The sequence below is a fragment of the Macrosteles quadrilineatus genome, unplaced genomic scaffold (assembly GCF_028750875.1).
Source record: "Macrosteles quadrilineatus isolate MER2022 unplaced genomic scaffold, UCM_ALF_1.0 Scaffold_8__2_contigs__length_117827958, whole genome shotgun sequence".
In the NCBI taxonomy this organism is placed as follows: Eukaryota; Metazoa; Arthropoda; class Insecta; order Hemiptera; family Cicadellidae; genus Macrosteles; species Macrosteles quadrilineatus.
This window is the reverse complement of record NW_026542601.1, coordinates 92,627,450-92,644,112: the sequence shown is the minus strand read 5'-3', so window position 1 is coordinate 92,644,112 and position 16,663 is coordinate 92,627,450. Positions and strand designations below refer to the sequence as shown.

The following is a 16,663-nucleotide window of genomic DNA, read 5'->3' as shown; positions in this document are numbered from 1 at the left end:
ATATCCCCACAGAAAGAAGTCTGTTGGCGTGATATCACACGACCGTGGGGGCCAGTTGACACTACCTCTAAATGAGATGATACATTCACCAAATGTTTCTGCCAAGAGGCCAATTGTATCGTTTGCCGTGTGGCACGTCGTGCCGTCTTGTTGGAACCAGACATTTTCTAAATCCACTTCAAGTTCGTTTAGCTGAGGAACGAAATCGTCCCGTAACATTGCCTGATAGCGTTGAAACTTTAAATGACTTGGAAGCTAACATTCGTCGAGTTAGTGGCGGAATTCAACCACAGCTGCTGGAAAGAGTATTCGAAAATTGGACTTCTTGATTGGGCTTTCTATGTGAACGGAATGGAGCACATATGCCAGAAATCATTTTTAAACGGTAATGTCATGACACTGTAGTTCAAATAAATGCATTTTTATGTCAATGCAGGTTGTTTTTCATTTTTTTATTTAGTTTTAAAAACCTCACCAATAAAAAAAATCACCCTTTAGTTGACAAAGAATCAAAATACCATCAAGGTGGTGAGTGAGGAAAATGCAACTTTCAATAAAACTCTATTTATTTAACAATGTTTGCATAAACAAAGTTAATAATAAATATATAACCAAACAATTAACATTATTATACTTTGTAATTATCACCAACACCAGATTAAACTAACAACCTATATTTTTAAAATCTTATATACAGTTACTCAACACACTCAATATTTATCCTTAAAGTGCAACGAATCAAAACAAAACCAACTTACAATAAATTTGTATAAACATTTTTAACTAAACATATGGATAAAACAATTAAAACATGTTCATGTGATGTGTACGTTAGAAATAAACTTAAAATATGATCTTTCCTGCGGTGTTTTTTTATTTAAAATCAAAGAGTAAAAATAATGAAGAAAAAACTGATAATATATGTTTTAGGACTGTAACGGTATGTTATACCTATTCCAGAAATGTAATACAATTTTTAATTACTGTAGAAAAACAAATAAGTGACAATGGGTGTACATTATCCTGGAATGCCTAAATTAACAATATCACAATGACAGTACTCTATAACACAACACAATCTATAATTTAATTAATTACTATCTAGTATTTCATCTTTAATTTATAGTTTTGTAACTATTTTTAAAGTTTATCACAAATAGATAATTTGATTAATATGTGATGTCTCTGTGTATTCTACTACCTAACCTAAATTGGTGAAGCAAAACTGCTTCAAATAAAAATCACTGTGATTAGTTTCTCAAACACAAGTAGGTTTGGATGATATAATAAAGATAATTCACGTATTATATATAAGGATATGTCAGATAAATTTTCTTATGGCACAAATAAATGTTTGCAACTTTACTCAAACTAGTAACAAATTCAAATAATGACTCTTAAAAGAAATAAGTTGAGGGCACAAAATATACTCAAGCAAGGAGGCTTTTATACTCCAAAAATAGTAATAGGAGGAAATTAATCTGAACTAACTTGTGGTATATTGTATGTTTTTAATGCTTAAAGGAAAGGTAGATCTTTTGAAAGATGTAACATTTTCTGCTAGCTTAAACATAATCTTAACTGAGGATGCTAATCTACGACCCAAAGTCCTCAACCCTAAGGATATTAGTGTAGTCGTGAGAATTTTTGTGTGAGCCCATGAATTACATTTTTTTAGAAAAGATAACTGAAGTCCCTACCCCGTTAAAAAACATTCTTAATCAGCCACAGGCTTTTTTTAAAGTTCATTTAGGTCTACATTATGTATAGGAAAGTTATTCATTTAGACTTTTGAAAGTCAGATAAAACAAAACATTGGCCGGATTGTAAAATGATCTACTTTTAGATTTCACCATCTTTGTGAAATTCCTTTGGAATAGACAAATCGAATTTGAAAGGTGCAAGTCATGAAATGGCAATCATTACAGTTTAAATAACAAGTTATTCAAAGAGATATATTTAAGTTTGTCTTGACAAAGTCCCCATCAAAAGACTAATATATACAGTACTCATTCATTTTCTAAGGTTATACAATCAATTTTAGTTTATGAAAGTATTGTGTGTCATGTTCATGACAATAAAATTGCAACCTAAATGATCAATTGCAAACTTAAACTGAACAACACAAAATACAGGGTGATTACAAATTAAATAGACACTTTGTATTTAATTACACAGTTTGTTTATTTAATTTGTAACCACCCTTACTTCATAGTCATTATGGGTAATGATAATTTAATTGTTGTGCCAAATGAATTGTAAAACATACAACATCCAACAGAGAAAAAAATGAACAAGAAAAAACATTACTTGAGTTTAGAGTCAAGTTTATGTGTTTTAATACGTACCAACTCTGATTTTATTTTGATAAAGGCTCTGAGATCTATAGGCTAAATTTTTAAACCTGCATACATAAAATAGGACACACTAAAAATTTGATGTCAAGTTGATTAGCATTCAATATTGGATCTAAAACGCAGTTAAATGCTTTATAACAATAATTGATACACAATTTTTCATTACAGTCAATTGAAATAAGCTGGCCAAGATATCTTCAACAAAGCACAACTAAGACATAGTACGTTCTGGAGTAAGCAGCAATTAAAACTATAATAGATCTATTCAATAAAAAACAACAATAAACTATCATAATAAACTTTCTTAACAAGCATAAGAGATTTCATAACCTGGCCGGCCATCTTCATATTTATGTCCATTATTTTTTACACAATATTTTGTTTATACAGCCTTACAACTATGCACTACTTTTAACTATGTAGTAACTATAACGGAGATATTGCTAATCTAAACACTCATACGACTAATAGGAACTTGGTTGTTTATTTTCTAGTAGGTTTTCTGTAAGCTGTGTACTTCCCAGCTTGGTTTACAACTAAAATGGAATGCAACGTAAATTGTCTATAAAATCATTCAAAAATAGGATTGATTCGATATGGCCTGTATATTTGGAATATACAAATATTTGTGATTAAAAGTGATTTTAGAACAAAAATACAAACTAAGGGCAAGTTTACATTTGTTGAAGGTTTGTTTTGGTAAAACCATTGTAAAACATAGCTCTGTTGATTTATCTACTATCCCCATAGCTTGCCCAAATGTACTAAGCTTGAAAAGTAGATCCTAAACCAAGAACAATTTCAATTTCCTAACCTATCCTAGTTAACAATTTAAACCAGCTTCACTAACTATAGTGGAGCAAAATGGTCTTTAATTGTTTGTGCAAACAATTAAATCAGAAGAAAGACAAAGTTTGTTGTTTGGTATTAATACCTTTGCTGTTACAAACTTATCTTATGATGGCATATTAAAATGAAAACTAAATGGAGATTATGTTTAGTAAGCAAACTTGAGTCGAGTAGCTTAGTGCTAAAGTTACTGGATTCACTTGGCAATAATTAATGTAAACATGGGGACAATGCCCTACAATATTGGATTGTAATATTAACTTATAATTGTTGAGATAAGCAGGATCATACAAATAGGAAAGAGTCCATCCTGGTACAAGAAACACAACTTCAATGTGTATAAATATTGTTTCTAGCAGAACTGTTGTGTAGTGTTAAGTATTTGAGTATCTGGTGCCCGAATGGACAACAACAAATCTTAAAAACCTTCTCCAAAATCAGATTACTTTGGAGCAACAAATATTTGTTGAAACAAGTAAGTCCAAGCTGATTTTGCTACTCCAATTTGCTAGTCATAAAATCATTAGGCCTATAGATTTTTAAACAAATAATTTTGCTCCACTAAAAGTCGTGTACATTTCATGCTAAGTTCCCTAAATTATATCAACCATATTACGAGGCATAATAAAATCCACAAAAACAACTTTGATTCACAAAAATAAAACTGTAACAAACAAATTTAACCAAACACATGCCTTGCAATAACATGAAATATTAAAATATCAAATCTATTTATCGGTAACTAAACATACTGAATGGTACAGAAGTTGACAGGACTTGTTCGATACTCCTTTAATATAAAGGGTAACAAACCCAACTTTGAAGTTTCGCGTTCACACTTCGACCATTTATATTATACCCTTCAACAAAAATTTTCTTTTGAGGCCACGGTTTGAAGTGTCTATTTTGGTCACACACACTTTCCACTGTTCCTCAAAGATTTCACCGCTACACCCGCTGAAGTAGTGGATCACTTCTTTGATCAGGTTGATTTTGTCGACGTTGAACTGCAGTTTGCCCATTTTGCCGTTGACGTTGCACGTGATGCGTTCCTGAGTGGTGAACAGAATTTTCATGAGGTCGCAGGCCAGCAGGTCGAGGGATCGTCCCTTGGACCACATCGCCAGAGTGTCCGGGGGCGGCAGTAACTCGGCAAATGGTAGGTTCTGATAGGGAGGTCCAATACCTGAGGTAAACGAACATTTGAGTTTAAATTTACATATTGGTTTGCCCTTAAAAATACTAAATTAATAACCATTTTTGTTGAGCAAAATTCTTCCGTTATATTTCACACTAGCAGAGTACCCATAATTCGTACGGGGTTGGCATATAAGTATAAAATGCTTATTGCAGTTATACTCGAGCTTTGCGTTTGCAATGGGGGAGGACACAGTTTAGCTATAATGTTCTACCACATTACCTAAACAATAGTGAAAAATAAATTAATTCCCAAAATATCACAAATTATTCATGAAATTAAAAACATAAACGTAACTCTAAACAATCCTACTTTGAAAGTTCTCATTGCGTATCAGTTTTTTGTTGTCGCTTGGTTCAAATTACCTGTTTTCATAAATGCAAAAAAAAAAAAAAAAAAAAAAAAAAAAAAAACAATAGTGCTTCACCGTGCTTTAATGCTTTTTCATATCATAGAACCAACTTTTTTAGTTGAAACAGATGACTAAATTCTTTAATTCCCTTTAAATATGATTAGGCCCTACTCATAAGGTTAACATGGGGAACTACAGAGCCACTGAGGCGTAGCCCGAAAGGATTTTTGAGATAAGAATATGCCTATATGTTAATCGGGAATGTGAGCTATCATCATGCCAAATTTCAGACCAATCCGTCCAGTAGTTAAAAGTTCTTCTATGAATCTCTTAATAGGTTTTGATGAAGGTCTTTGTGTGGTTGGAGAATGTGTCTATGTATGGCGATTTTCTTTATCAGGATTTATCTCCTTCTCCAGAGGAGAACATTGAGAATAAGATTTTGAATTCCTGGTATATCTTCCTCCCTTTTTATTTCAACGTTGTATTTACTGTTCTCCAACTTCTTCTTAATTACCTCCTCTTTTATTTTATTTTATCGAACTAGTGTATATGACAACATTTGTAGCACATGTATAGAGCTTTAGTTTAAAAAAAGAAATAATGAAATAGGGTGGATAGCTTCAGAGATATAGTTGGTTTTCTAAAACTCAACATCCGCCATCTTGGATTGGTCGCCATTTCTATTAGCTACCACTTTGAGATGGCAATCATGATTTTTTGACATCCTAATAGACCCGTTTAACTTTGGTGAAACAGAAAATTAGTACCGCCAAATTATACCATATCCTTCAATTTGGCTTGTTGGCCCATGGACTATTGGTCCCATACCCAAACTTTAGTGTTTTCTGGGTAATCCTTGACCTGGGTCCCTCTATGTCTTATTGTTCCTGTATCCTCTTTTCTTCCATTTGTCTAAGTCTTGGAGTCTATTTTGATTGTGATTTGGAGTGGCTGGGTAAAGAACTGATTTATTTACTGGTAGATTTGTTCTTTAAATCTGTCGCATAAATTGGGGGTTGGATTAAAAACTGTTAAATACTTCCCACCAGGGGTTTTTAAAACAATGTTTGATTTGGTTAGTAATTAATTGTTTCTAGCCATTCTTCGGAGCACAATCCCTTACGTCTGCTCCACTGTCAATCTTGAAGTGTCCCATTTCCCATTACGTTTTACATTAATTTCAGGTTCATTTGATTGATTGTAGTTCCTTATTGTTGTTCTTATTTTTTTAACTTCAGCTCTGTTAATATAATAATACCCACCCACTTCTATTATCCTCTTCCGATATGTTTTCAGTATTTTCTTGAATTTGCTTCAGTTTGGGTTTTCTGTATTTACTATTTATTGTTCTGTCTCGTTTTACAACACCGGCTGCCCTTGCAATCCGCAGTAGTAGCACTTAATATTCTGAGCAGGACATTTTTTCTTAGTATGTCTCTGCCCTCCACAGTAAAAACAAAACAATAAGAAGTAAATTGTCTTGTGTTTCAAGTTCAGAGGTTTTTTTTCACTTGGTCTATTTTTTTTTTCAAAATCTTGCTCTCTTGTTACATTAATAGTAATTTGTTGGTTCTCTATCATTTCACTTTTATTCTATTTATTGCTTCATGTTAAGTTAGGTCAGCCATCATTTGAAGTTCCGTAGATAACTTTGAATCAGTTATTCCAAAAATGAGTTTATCCCTAATAAGGCTATCTTTTATGTCTTTGCACCTGATAACAAGGAAGGTTTTCTCAAGAAAATGGTAAACGATAAATGTTAAGTTCAATTTGACATGCTTGTTATTGGTATTACGGTTCAATCAAATCCTAACTTATTTGAGAATGACTAACATATAACATTAATATTTGGACCAAGTAAGGATTTTGAGAACTCTATGACCATTTCCAAAACAGTATACATGGTAAACAAATGTTTTACCAATTACATAATTTTAGTATGATGATAAACTCTCCCTTTCCCATTGTACTCCTGATTTTTGTGGGCACAAAAATAAAAATAATTTTTGGGGCCCTGATAATATTTGAGTTAAAATGTCTTTTGACTAAAATCAGTAACTTTTCAATGAACATAAGCGACACACCCTACTTATAGTTCACCACCTGTGTACCTTGGCTGCTGTTACAGTTTTATTCCCACCACCAAAAGTCTGACTCTAAATACAAAACTAAGAGCCGTTTTTACTCTACCTCTTAGGTTTGCAATACAGAAAGATTCACTTACAAAAGTCAGGTTGAAGTTCGCTCCTGGATGTCATGGGCAGGTCGGGATTGGACAAGTCTTCTGGCAGTTCATCGTATGACATGTCTCTGTCACTAACCACCGGACCTTCTTCCTCTGTCACTTCCACTTTGACAAACTCCTCCTTTATCCTTTCGCTGATCCACGAAGGATCTGTCCTGATCAGCTTGCTATGTTCCGCATGGTTGTGACTTGACGACTTCTTCCGCTTTGAGCTCTTCTCTTTAGTGCAATTCAAGATTTTACTAGCAGGTTCATCGACCTGAAAATTACAACAAGGTATGGTAGTTAGCATAATGAATCCTGTATATCATTGACCAGTATCATTTTTATTGAATGTATAATGCTTTAGAGATGCACACAATGCAAACTGACACTCATCAGGCCCAGGCTGATAGATGATAACGTATTTTCACCATCTTTATGAACATACCACGACAAACCGTATTCAATGGGAGGAATGCAAGTAATCAAGGGTGATCCCTTGTCAGTAGTTTTGATAATCTTATGATAATAAAGGTTTCTGATTGGTTGAGAAGAGACAATGTATCAGGCAGAGGGACACCCTAGGTAGTAACTTTACACCTGTTGTTGCAAAGTAAAGTCCAGCTCCTTAGCCCAACTTGGTGCTGATCACCTCGCTTAAGGAGTTTCAGCTCCACCTAGAGCCCGTGGGTAACAGCTAGTAACACTTAGACTATTTGGAATTCTTGGAAGCCGCTACCGTAAGGCTACCTCAGCTAATTTGTATTTGTTTATAACCTATTTGAGGTTAAAAAATATGATAACTGATGTATCATAGGTATACCCCCACCAGGTAACCGATAGCCGTACTCAGATAGTTGGCCATTCCTGTCTGGGCCGTCTAAATATCAACAATGTTTGTCTCTGGCGTTACCTAATAAAGTTCATTTATTCAGTTTCAAATGTGAGTTTTATTATATTATAGTATACCTCCAAGAACACGTCAGTGGCGACGAGAAAATGTGTTTTAAAACAGTTTAATTGTGATTGTGTCAATAACTGCAAGTTTGTATAAAAGTGAAAGCTGCCGGTCGACGGTCGGTGAGTCAATGTCGTCCATTTTGTCAACGTCTGTCTGTGTGTTTTATAATTTAGTCAATAATTAATTCAAAATGTCTAAAGCACCAGTTTTTGTCCCGGAAGAGGAAGATTTTTCGCTGTATATCGAAAGACTAGAACTGTATTTCAAAATAGAAAAGATTGATGATGATCTTAAAAAAAGTTATCTGTGTGTTAATTTGCAGCCTAGTATTTATGCAGAACTCAAGTCTTTATTAAGTCCTATCGAGTTCAAGAAAGCAACATATAGTCAGTGTACTGAAGCATTAGCAAAAAAATACACTAAAGTCAAAAAAGTTATTTCCGAGAGGTATTCTTTTAATTTGCGGAAACAACGAGTTGGAGAGTCCATTACAGACTATATTACTGTGATTAAAACCTTAGCCAGTACATGTAATTTCGGATCATTTTTTGACAACGCATTAAGAGATCGTCTTGTGTCGGGGTTATTAAATACCAATATGGTCAGTCGTCTACTAGCTGAATCAGACGCCATTACTTTTGAGGAAACATGCAAAATTATTTTCGACATGGAAGCGGTAGAGAGGTCAACGAACATTATGTCTGGAAATGACGTCACGGCTCACGTCAGTCACGTGACCACGCAGGGAGCGCGGCAGTCTACGTCAACTCCTACGTCACAGTCCTGGAGATCCAAACAGCGATCACGTACCCCACCTCCCCCCGCTACGTACAATAGACAACGGTCAACATCAGCTGGTTATCCACGTCATCCACGTTCCGATAAACATTCGCCGTCCCGATATAGGTCACCGTCCCCGCACCGCCGCTCGGACCATGAACTATCCAACAACAACCGGAAAACCTGTCGTTATTGTTTTAAGAGACACAGTCCATCAAAATGTCCCGCAAAAGACTGGATCTGTCACAACTGTGGTAAACAAGGACACGTTGCTGGTTTTTGTCATAGCGCTAATTTTGTTAACATGTCTAATACATTAATTAATGAGACCGGTCCTTTGTCTGTATGTATACAAGTAAATGGTACACCTACTAATTGGCTAGTAGATACTGGTAGTGCAGTTAGTATTTTGAGAGCAGATCTGGCTAGGAGCTTAAAGCTAACTAAATTGTCACCTTTTCTAGGTCAAATCAGAAGTGTCAATGGTCAAGAATTAAATATTTTGGGTACTTGTGAAGTTGAGGTTAAGCCCCAAAACCAATTGAAGCAACATTTTTTGAATGTTATTGTAGCTGAACAGCTGTCATGTCCCGCTCTTTTAGGGAGAGATTGGTTGTCAGTTTTGTCACCAAACTGGTCAACTAACTTACTGTCGGGATGTTTGTCTAACACTAATGATTGTCCAGTAAATTATGTGTCGAGTCCAAACGATGAATGTCAGTCCGTGGTTCAATGTAGGCCTAAAGCAAATGTAGTTGAAGTTTTGTCAACACGTTTCCCTTGTGTTTTTTCAAAGAAAAACAATGAACTACCAATCAAAGATTTTAAAGTCAGTATAAATCTGAAAGATGATGTTCAACCTGTATTTCACAAAGCGTATACAGTCCCTTATGCCTTGAGAGATGAAGTAAATCAAGAGTTGTCTAGATTAGAGTCTGAAGGTATCATAAGTAAAGTCAAACATGCAGATTGGAGTAGTCCCATGGTTTGTGTACCAAAATCTAACGGCAAGTTGCGTATGTGCGTTGATTTTAAAACCACTTTGAACAAGCATTTAAAAGTAGATCAACATCCTATCCCCACTCCTGATGATATTTTTAACAAATTTGTGGGATGCAATGTTTTTTGTCGCTTGGATCTGTCCCAAGCGTATTTACAGTTAGAAGTTCATGAAACAAGTAAACAATTGTTGGTTGTTAACACAATCAAAGGTCTCTATATGTACAACCGCCTTCCTTTTGGCTTAGCATCTGCTTGTGCAATATTTCAATCAGTTATTGAATCAATCTTGTCAGAGTTAAATCAGGTTGCGCCTTATCTTGATGATATATTGATTGGAGGTAAAGATTTAACCGAATGTGAACAGAATCTGCACAGTGTATTGTCACGTCTTGAAGAGTACAATGTAAAGTTAAATGTAGATAAGTCAGAATTTTTTGTACAGTCGTTGATATTTCTAGGTTTTGAGCTGTCTGGTAAAGGTAAAGCACCGTCTGCTACCAAAGTGCAGCAGATTTTGTCTATTCCAGCTCCTACTAATTTAACAGAACTTAAGTCATTTGTGTCAATGTTTAATTACTACAGAAACTTTGTACACATGTGTCCAGACCTTTTAGAACCTTTTCATAAACTAATGAGAAAAGATGAACCATTTGTCTGGTCATCAGATTGTGCATTAGCTTTTGCTAAGTGTAAAACGTCTCTATCAGAAGCAACCATGTTAGTATTGTTTGACCCATCAAAAGAATTAATTTTGTCTGTTGATTCAAGTTCTTTTGGTGTTGGTGCAATTTTGAGTCAAGTTGAAGGTAACAAAGAGTACCCAATAGCTTTTGAAAGTGCAACCCTAAACCCAGCACAAAGAAATTATTCACAATTAGAGAAGGAAGCTCTGGCTTGTGTTTTTGGTCTAAGAAAGTTTCACAAATATTTGTGGGGAAGAAGTTTTACAATTTGTAGTGATCACTTGCCCTTGAAGAGTATTTTCAGTGAAAATAAGAGAATACCTAACTTAGCTTCTTCAAAGCTAATACGGTGGGCTACCATGTTGTCTGCTTATCAGTATAAGATTGTCCACAAGAAAGGTTTATTGATACCACATGCCGATGCTTTGTCGCGATTACCAAGCTCTGATTTAGTCCAAGATGACGATTCTTTTTTTACTTATTTGTCCACTCCTCTAGTTTCTAATGATGAAGTGAGTAAAGAAACCATGAAAGATAACGTTTTGTCTAAAGTGATAGAGTTTGTACAACATGGTTTTCCAAAAAAAGTGTCCAGTGAGTTCAAAGTGTATTCTAACAACAGCCACTGTTTGAGTGTTCACAATGGTTGTTTGTTTTTTGGAAGTAAAATTGTAAAACCTGAAAACCTAAGAAGTAAAGTCCTAGATGTGATTCATTTCAGCCATGCTGGCATAACTAGATCAAAACTATTTGCAAGGTCATACGTGTGGTGGCCTACACTTGATAGCGATCTATATAGATTCATTTCAAATTGTCAAATATGTCAGTCTCATCAAAACAAACGTAGTAACCAATATCGTCTACCTTGGCCTAAGTCAAAATGCCCTTGGGAAAGAGTGCATCTAGATTTGTTTGATTTTCGTAACAATAAGTATTTGATCTTGTGTGATTCTTATTCTAAGTGGGTAGAGTGCTTTGTACTAAGAAACAGAAGTGATTTCAAAGCCGTTATAAATAAACTAGCAGAAGTGTTTTCTAGATTTTCATTTCCGCGCACAATTGTGTGTGATAATGGTCCGCCATTTTGTAGTCAGGAATTGAAAGATTTTTGTAAAAGGAAGTCAATCAAACTCATGTTTTCACCTCCATATTCACCTCAATCTAATGGACTAGCTGAACGTTCCGTTCAAACATTTAAAATTATATTGTCTAAATTTTATCTTAGTCAAAGAAGTCATAATCTGCCACCAGAACAAATGTTACTAGATTGTCTATATGCTTATCGTTCCACTCCATCCTCTGTAACGGGTAAATCTCCTATGGCAATGCTACTTACTTTTGTACCTGAAACGCCTTTGTCTTCTTTAAAAAGAAATGTAAGTTTCAACTTTGTATCAGATCAGTCAAAAAGAAAGAATCTATCTGAAAGTAAAGACAAGCAAAAGATAAGAATTCCAAACTACCATCCTGATCAATTTGTATGGGTAAATTTGAATAAAAGAACAAATGTTGGTGTAAAGTTTGTGGTAGGTCAAGTGACCAAGAAAATTAGTCAGACTGTTTATTTGGTAAGAGTGTTATCTGACCAAAGTATTCACAAAGTCCATGTAAATCAGCTTAGAGAATATTATGTTCCAAAACCTAATCCTGATAAACTCTACACCAAAACACCGTCACCTAGACATGTACCTAGCCCTAGTCCACCCAGACCACCTCCTGTTAACAATAGTACCAATCCACGTCCATCTCCGCCCGTCCCCCAACCTTCACCTACAAGTCCCCTTCAGCAGACTACTAGTAGAGGAAGAGTTATAAAGCCGACTAAAAGATTTACATTTTCTGAATTTGATTGATGATATTGAACTGTCTTTTTTGTCTTTGATGTTGTTTACTGTTTTGTTGTGTGTATTTTCAAGAATTGTAAACAAAGTTTTTATTTAATTTATTTTGTCACTTGAATTTTTGATGTTTTAATTATTGTACACATTGTCAACTTATACATGGGAAGGTAGTGATGTATCATAGGTATACCCCCACCAGGTAACCGATAGCCGTACTCAGATAGTTGGCCATTCCTGTCTGGGCCGTCTAAATATCAACAATGTTTGTCTCTGGCGTTACCTAATAAAGTTCATTTATTCAGTTTCAAATGTGAGTTTTATTATATTATAGTATACCTCCAAGAACACGTCAATAACCAATTGGAAATTAGTCGCAACAATCAAAAGACTTAAATTATTATAATATTATATTAGTTATATTATTATTATAACAACTGTACATGTTTCCGGAAGTTATTTGATTGAGGTTTTTCATTCTTGCAGTCTTTAAACCTGATACTAACCTGTACTTTCTCATTTGACTCGAATTTCCGTCCGTAAAGACCTCTAACTTGTAAGTCCTCGGCAAGTTGAAGGAATTCAACCAAATTATTTTCTTCTATATATATTTCTCCGGTATACATGAATTTAAGTAGTTGTTTTAAGTTTAAGATGGATGTATCAGGAATTATCACAACTGGATGTATGGCACATGTATCCTGAAAAAAACAACAACACTGTTACGTTATACTTTTCAAACCAGTCTTAGTGGTTTTGAGTTTTGATCTCTGTAGGAAGGTGAGGCACTGAAGGGCCTTGCCAGCCAATCTCAGTAATCGAAGACAAATATTGTTTGTATGTGAGTATGTATACCAATTATTATACCAAATGAGATGGGGACCCCACCTAGATGCATATTTATATTTTAACCCAAATTTGAGTGAAGGATCAGTGAGTGGAATGAAATGAATTGGCCATAGGATCTTTTCAGGTGAATGGTATGCTTCTATATTCTTTCACACTGTACTGCGCCAGTTCTAGGTTAGTTTAGCTTAGTTTATGAAAATAACAGACAAGGTAGACAATAGACAATTTCCTTTATCTTGGTAATTTCATCAAGAAATACAATGGCGTCACAAAAATGCAGAATTTTTAACATTTCGATTGTTTTACATTTTCTTTGTGTTAAAAGTTTATAAGATAACATTTTATTGAAATAAATTTAATATGTTTTGTATATTTTTAAGTGACGAATTGATATAAGTTACATCAATTTTTAATATTGTCCTCTTTTTCTTAAGTTTATAAAAAGGCAAATTTGTAAACCATGTTTGTCAATCATAAACTAAACTGAATTGAATTATTAAACTAAATTAATATAAACACCGCAGGTGTAATAGAGTGGCGGCCTTCTTCTTGAAGAGGCCCTTGACAGATATTTAATATTTAAGATATCGAATGAAATATTTTAATCATCAATATATATATTAATGGTGCGGAAAAAAAAACGAATCCATTTTCTGCAGCACACTGTTCAGCGACAGGACGTCTGAGGGTGGTTGGGGTAGGCTCGTTGGAAAGCCTACATGTTACTATTATCATTGAGCGGTGGTCGCCTGAGCTATGCAGGTTTGTTATGAAGTCATATTTGAAAAATAATGATTCCAACCGTCATTGCAGCTCAGCTTAAGTTCAGTGCATTCTTTAAATTAGGACAACATGGAGAGGTTCCGTTGCGTTTATCTGTATGGATAATCAACAAAATTAAGCAATTTAATTCAAATTAATCTGTATATGGATGAAAATGAAAATTAAGACCGAACCTCAAAATTTGTTAAACCAAGCCGTCAGACATGTTCAAAGCTTCCGTTTGTTTCACGGGCAGGCCTACGATGACTGTTTTCCACAACAGCACGAACTCTAACGAATGTTGTCTGGCGTCCAATCTCAATGCCATTGTTGTTAAGTTAGTAACCCACCACATGATTGTGCTACACGACCGAACTTCTCCATATTGACCTTATGGAAGAAATGCACAGAACTGCCGCTGAGTTGCAATGACTGAATCATTACTTTTAACTACAACTCGATAACAAATGTATGTTGTTTAGGTGACCATGGCAGTGAGTAGGCTTTCCAATGAGCCTACCCCCACCACCTTTAGACATCCTGTCGCTGAACAGTGTGCTGTATGTGTATATATATTAAATGAAAATTTCATACTAAAATAAATTACATACTGTTCTCTGCAGAACTGTACCCATATTAAGTTAGGCTATGAAGGTATCGAGAATCGGTATTTTTAATATTAGCATGGAGAACCGATTTTTTAAATATCAGTATCGAGAACCAATTTTGTTTTAAAGCCTCTTTAATACATAGTCTAGGCATATATTTTTCAATCACTTACCTTGAATATTTCATTAAAGAATGGACTGCTTGCTGATAAGACAATTTGATGAGAATGGATCTGCTGACCTCCGCAGGACAATGTGACATCCACATATTCATCTTCATTCCACAATGATTCCAAACTAGTCATTAAATTATTTTTGAACGCATTCCACCTCAAACACACTTCATTGTCGGTCATTGTAATTTCTGAAAGATTAAAAGTCCATATAAAATAAAAGAATTAAGGCATAATAATGATTATCAAAATTGGATTAGACATAGGCTAGCTAGATTGATGAAAATTAGGTTACCTTACCAGGCCTATCTTCTTCTTCACCAAGACCAGCTATGCCGGATAAGTTGTGTCATTAAAGGTTGTTTTAGGTCATTTGTAAATACAACGGAGACGAATCGAAGTTTCACAGAGGCTCAATTCCTTCTTGTGAAGAGTTTCTCACTATAGCAGTACTTGAGTGAAAATTTAAAAACGTACGTTTTCAGGAGAAGCACTTTGCAAATTTTTTTCCCCTTTTTTTAAAACTTTTATTATTATTTTTATTTCATTAACATTTGAAGTTTCATAAAATGTCCATGGTAACGCAATATCTTTGGTATTTTTTTTTTAAAAGAGCATCTTTAGTGGAAAAACACAAAATCCTGTCACGACCATAACAGACGTTTAAATGAATATTAAAAATAGTTAATATTATTTTTATAACTATGTTTTGCTATAAACTAATTTACTTTTATGACCATTATACAATAAAAAGGTCACTGAGCTTTTGGTATATTTGGTCTTTCTAGAAAAAAATAAAAAAACTCAAAAAATTGAAAAAAAGCCAATAAAATCGTTTTAAGTTTGTATAACTCCGAAAAAACTTACCTGAGACCCGAAAAATTGTTATGTTTGTATAGAGGTGTGCTTCTTTTGTGTATAAAACATTGAAATATGACGATATTTTAATTTTTGAAATTTTTATGATAGAAATCATAAACGTGATGGTCAGGGACAAGCGGTACGGTCGTGAATTTTCTGAAATAATCTAAATCTTTCTAAACAATCCTTCAATTATACTGTTATTTATAATAAAAATAAGTGTTTCAATTGAACTAAACTGTTCAAATTACAATGATATTAAAGTTATTGTCACGACCAAACACACTATAATCCATAAGGCTGGATTGGTCGTGAAAAAACCCGCAATGGTCGTGAAACTTTGGTCGTGAAATTACGTGTTATTTGGCTCTGTTCTGGCGGTAGCCCTGCACCTCATGTTTGAGGATACAAAGTGATCTTCTAGGTTAATCTAGCAATTGAAATATCTTATAAACAAAAATTAAAACCATGTCTACTTCATCGAATGACCACGTACGGTCATGGACACACCAAAATTACAAAAAACACAATCTTTCCTTTATTAATCTTGTAATTCCTCCTTTCAACTTGAAACGACCGGCACTACAATCCTGACGTACACCCCGAACTAGTCTCTAAAACCAACTGACTCCATCGACGCCAGGCTTGCCACTGTCGTGCTCCAAAGTTGAAAATTTTTCCCAAATGGTCGTGACGCCAAATCGAGGGACAGACTTATTTTGTCATGGTAGTCAGTTTGCAATGACAATAAAATTATAATATGCTCCTTTTTTGTAAGTTTAATAACCATTGATGGCATAAAAATATGGCTTTATATATTTCGGCATGAATAATTAGTCTAAAAACAGCGTGAAAGTTGGAAAATGTACCCTAGGGACACGTCATGGTCGTGAATTTCGAGACTTTAAAAATACGAAAAAAATACCTAGAACCTATTTAAAACCAAATAAATGTGTGTCACATGTTGCCCCCGTCCCAAAAAATATTAAAACACATAATAATAAACTACAAATCCAGTATCTACGAAGTAAAAGGCCAGGGACATGAAAACGTACGTTTTTAAATTTTCACTCACTTACTATATTGTAGACGATTTGACCAATCAACCAGAGGGTTATTTAGATATTTACTTGCTTCTGCAGATTGGGAGCAATTATACA

General features: G+C 34.5%; 1 protein-coding gene across 1 annotated transcript in view; it reads right to left on the bottom strand.

Moving 5' to 3' along the window:
- Positions 1-614: 614 nt before the first annotated feature.
- Positions 615-16,663, bottom strand: part of LOC129001708 (uncharacterized) — an 18,650-nt gene continuing 2,601 nt past the window's right edge. The window contains exons 2-5 of the mRNA XM_054429102.1: positions 14,643-14,833; positions 12,757-12,951; positions 6,984-7,263; positions 615-4,392 (exon numbers count right to left, since the gene is read on the bottom strand). Of these exons, the coding sequence (XP_054285077.1) occupies positions 4,055-4,392; positions 6,984-7,263; positions 12,757-12,951; positions 14,643-14,825 (996 nt within the window). The 5' untranslated portion in view covers positions 14,826-14,833 and the 3' untranslated portion in view covers positions 615-4,054. The remainder of the gene's footprint in view (positions 4,393-6,983; positions 7,264-12,756; positions 12,952-14,642; positions 14,834-16,663) is intronic.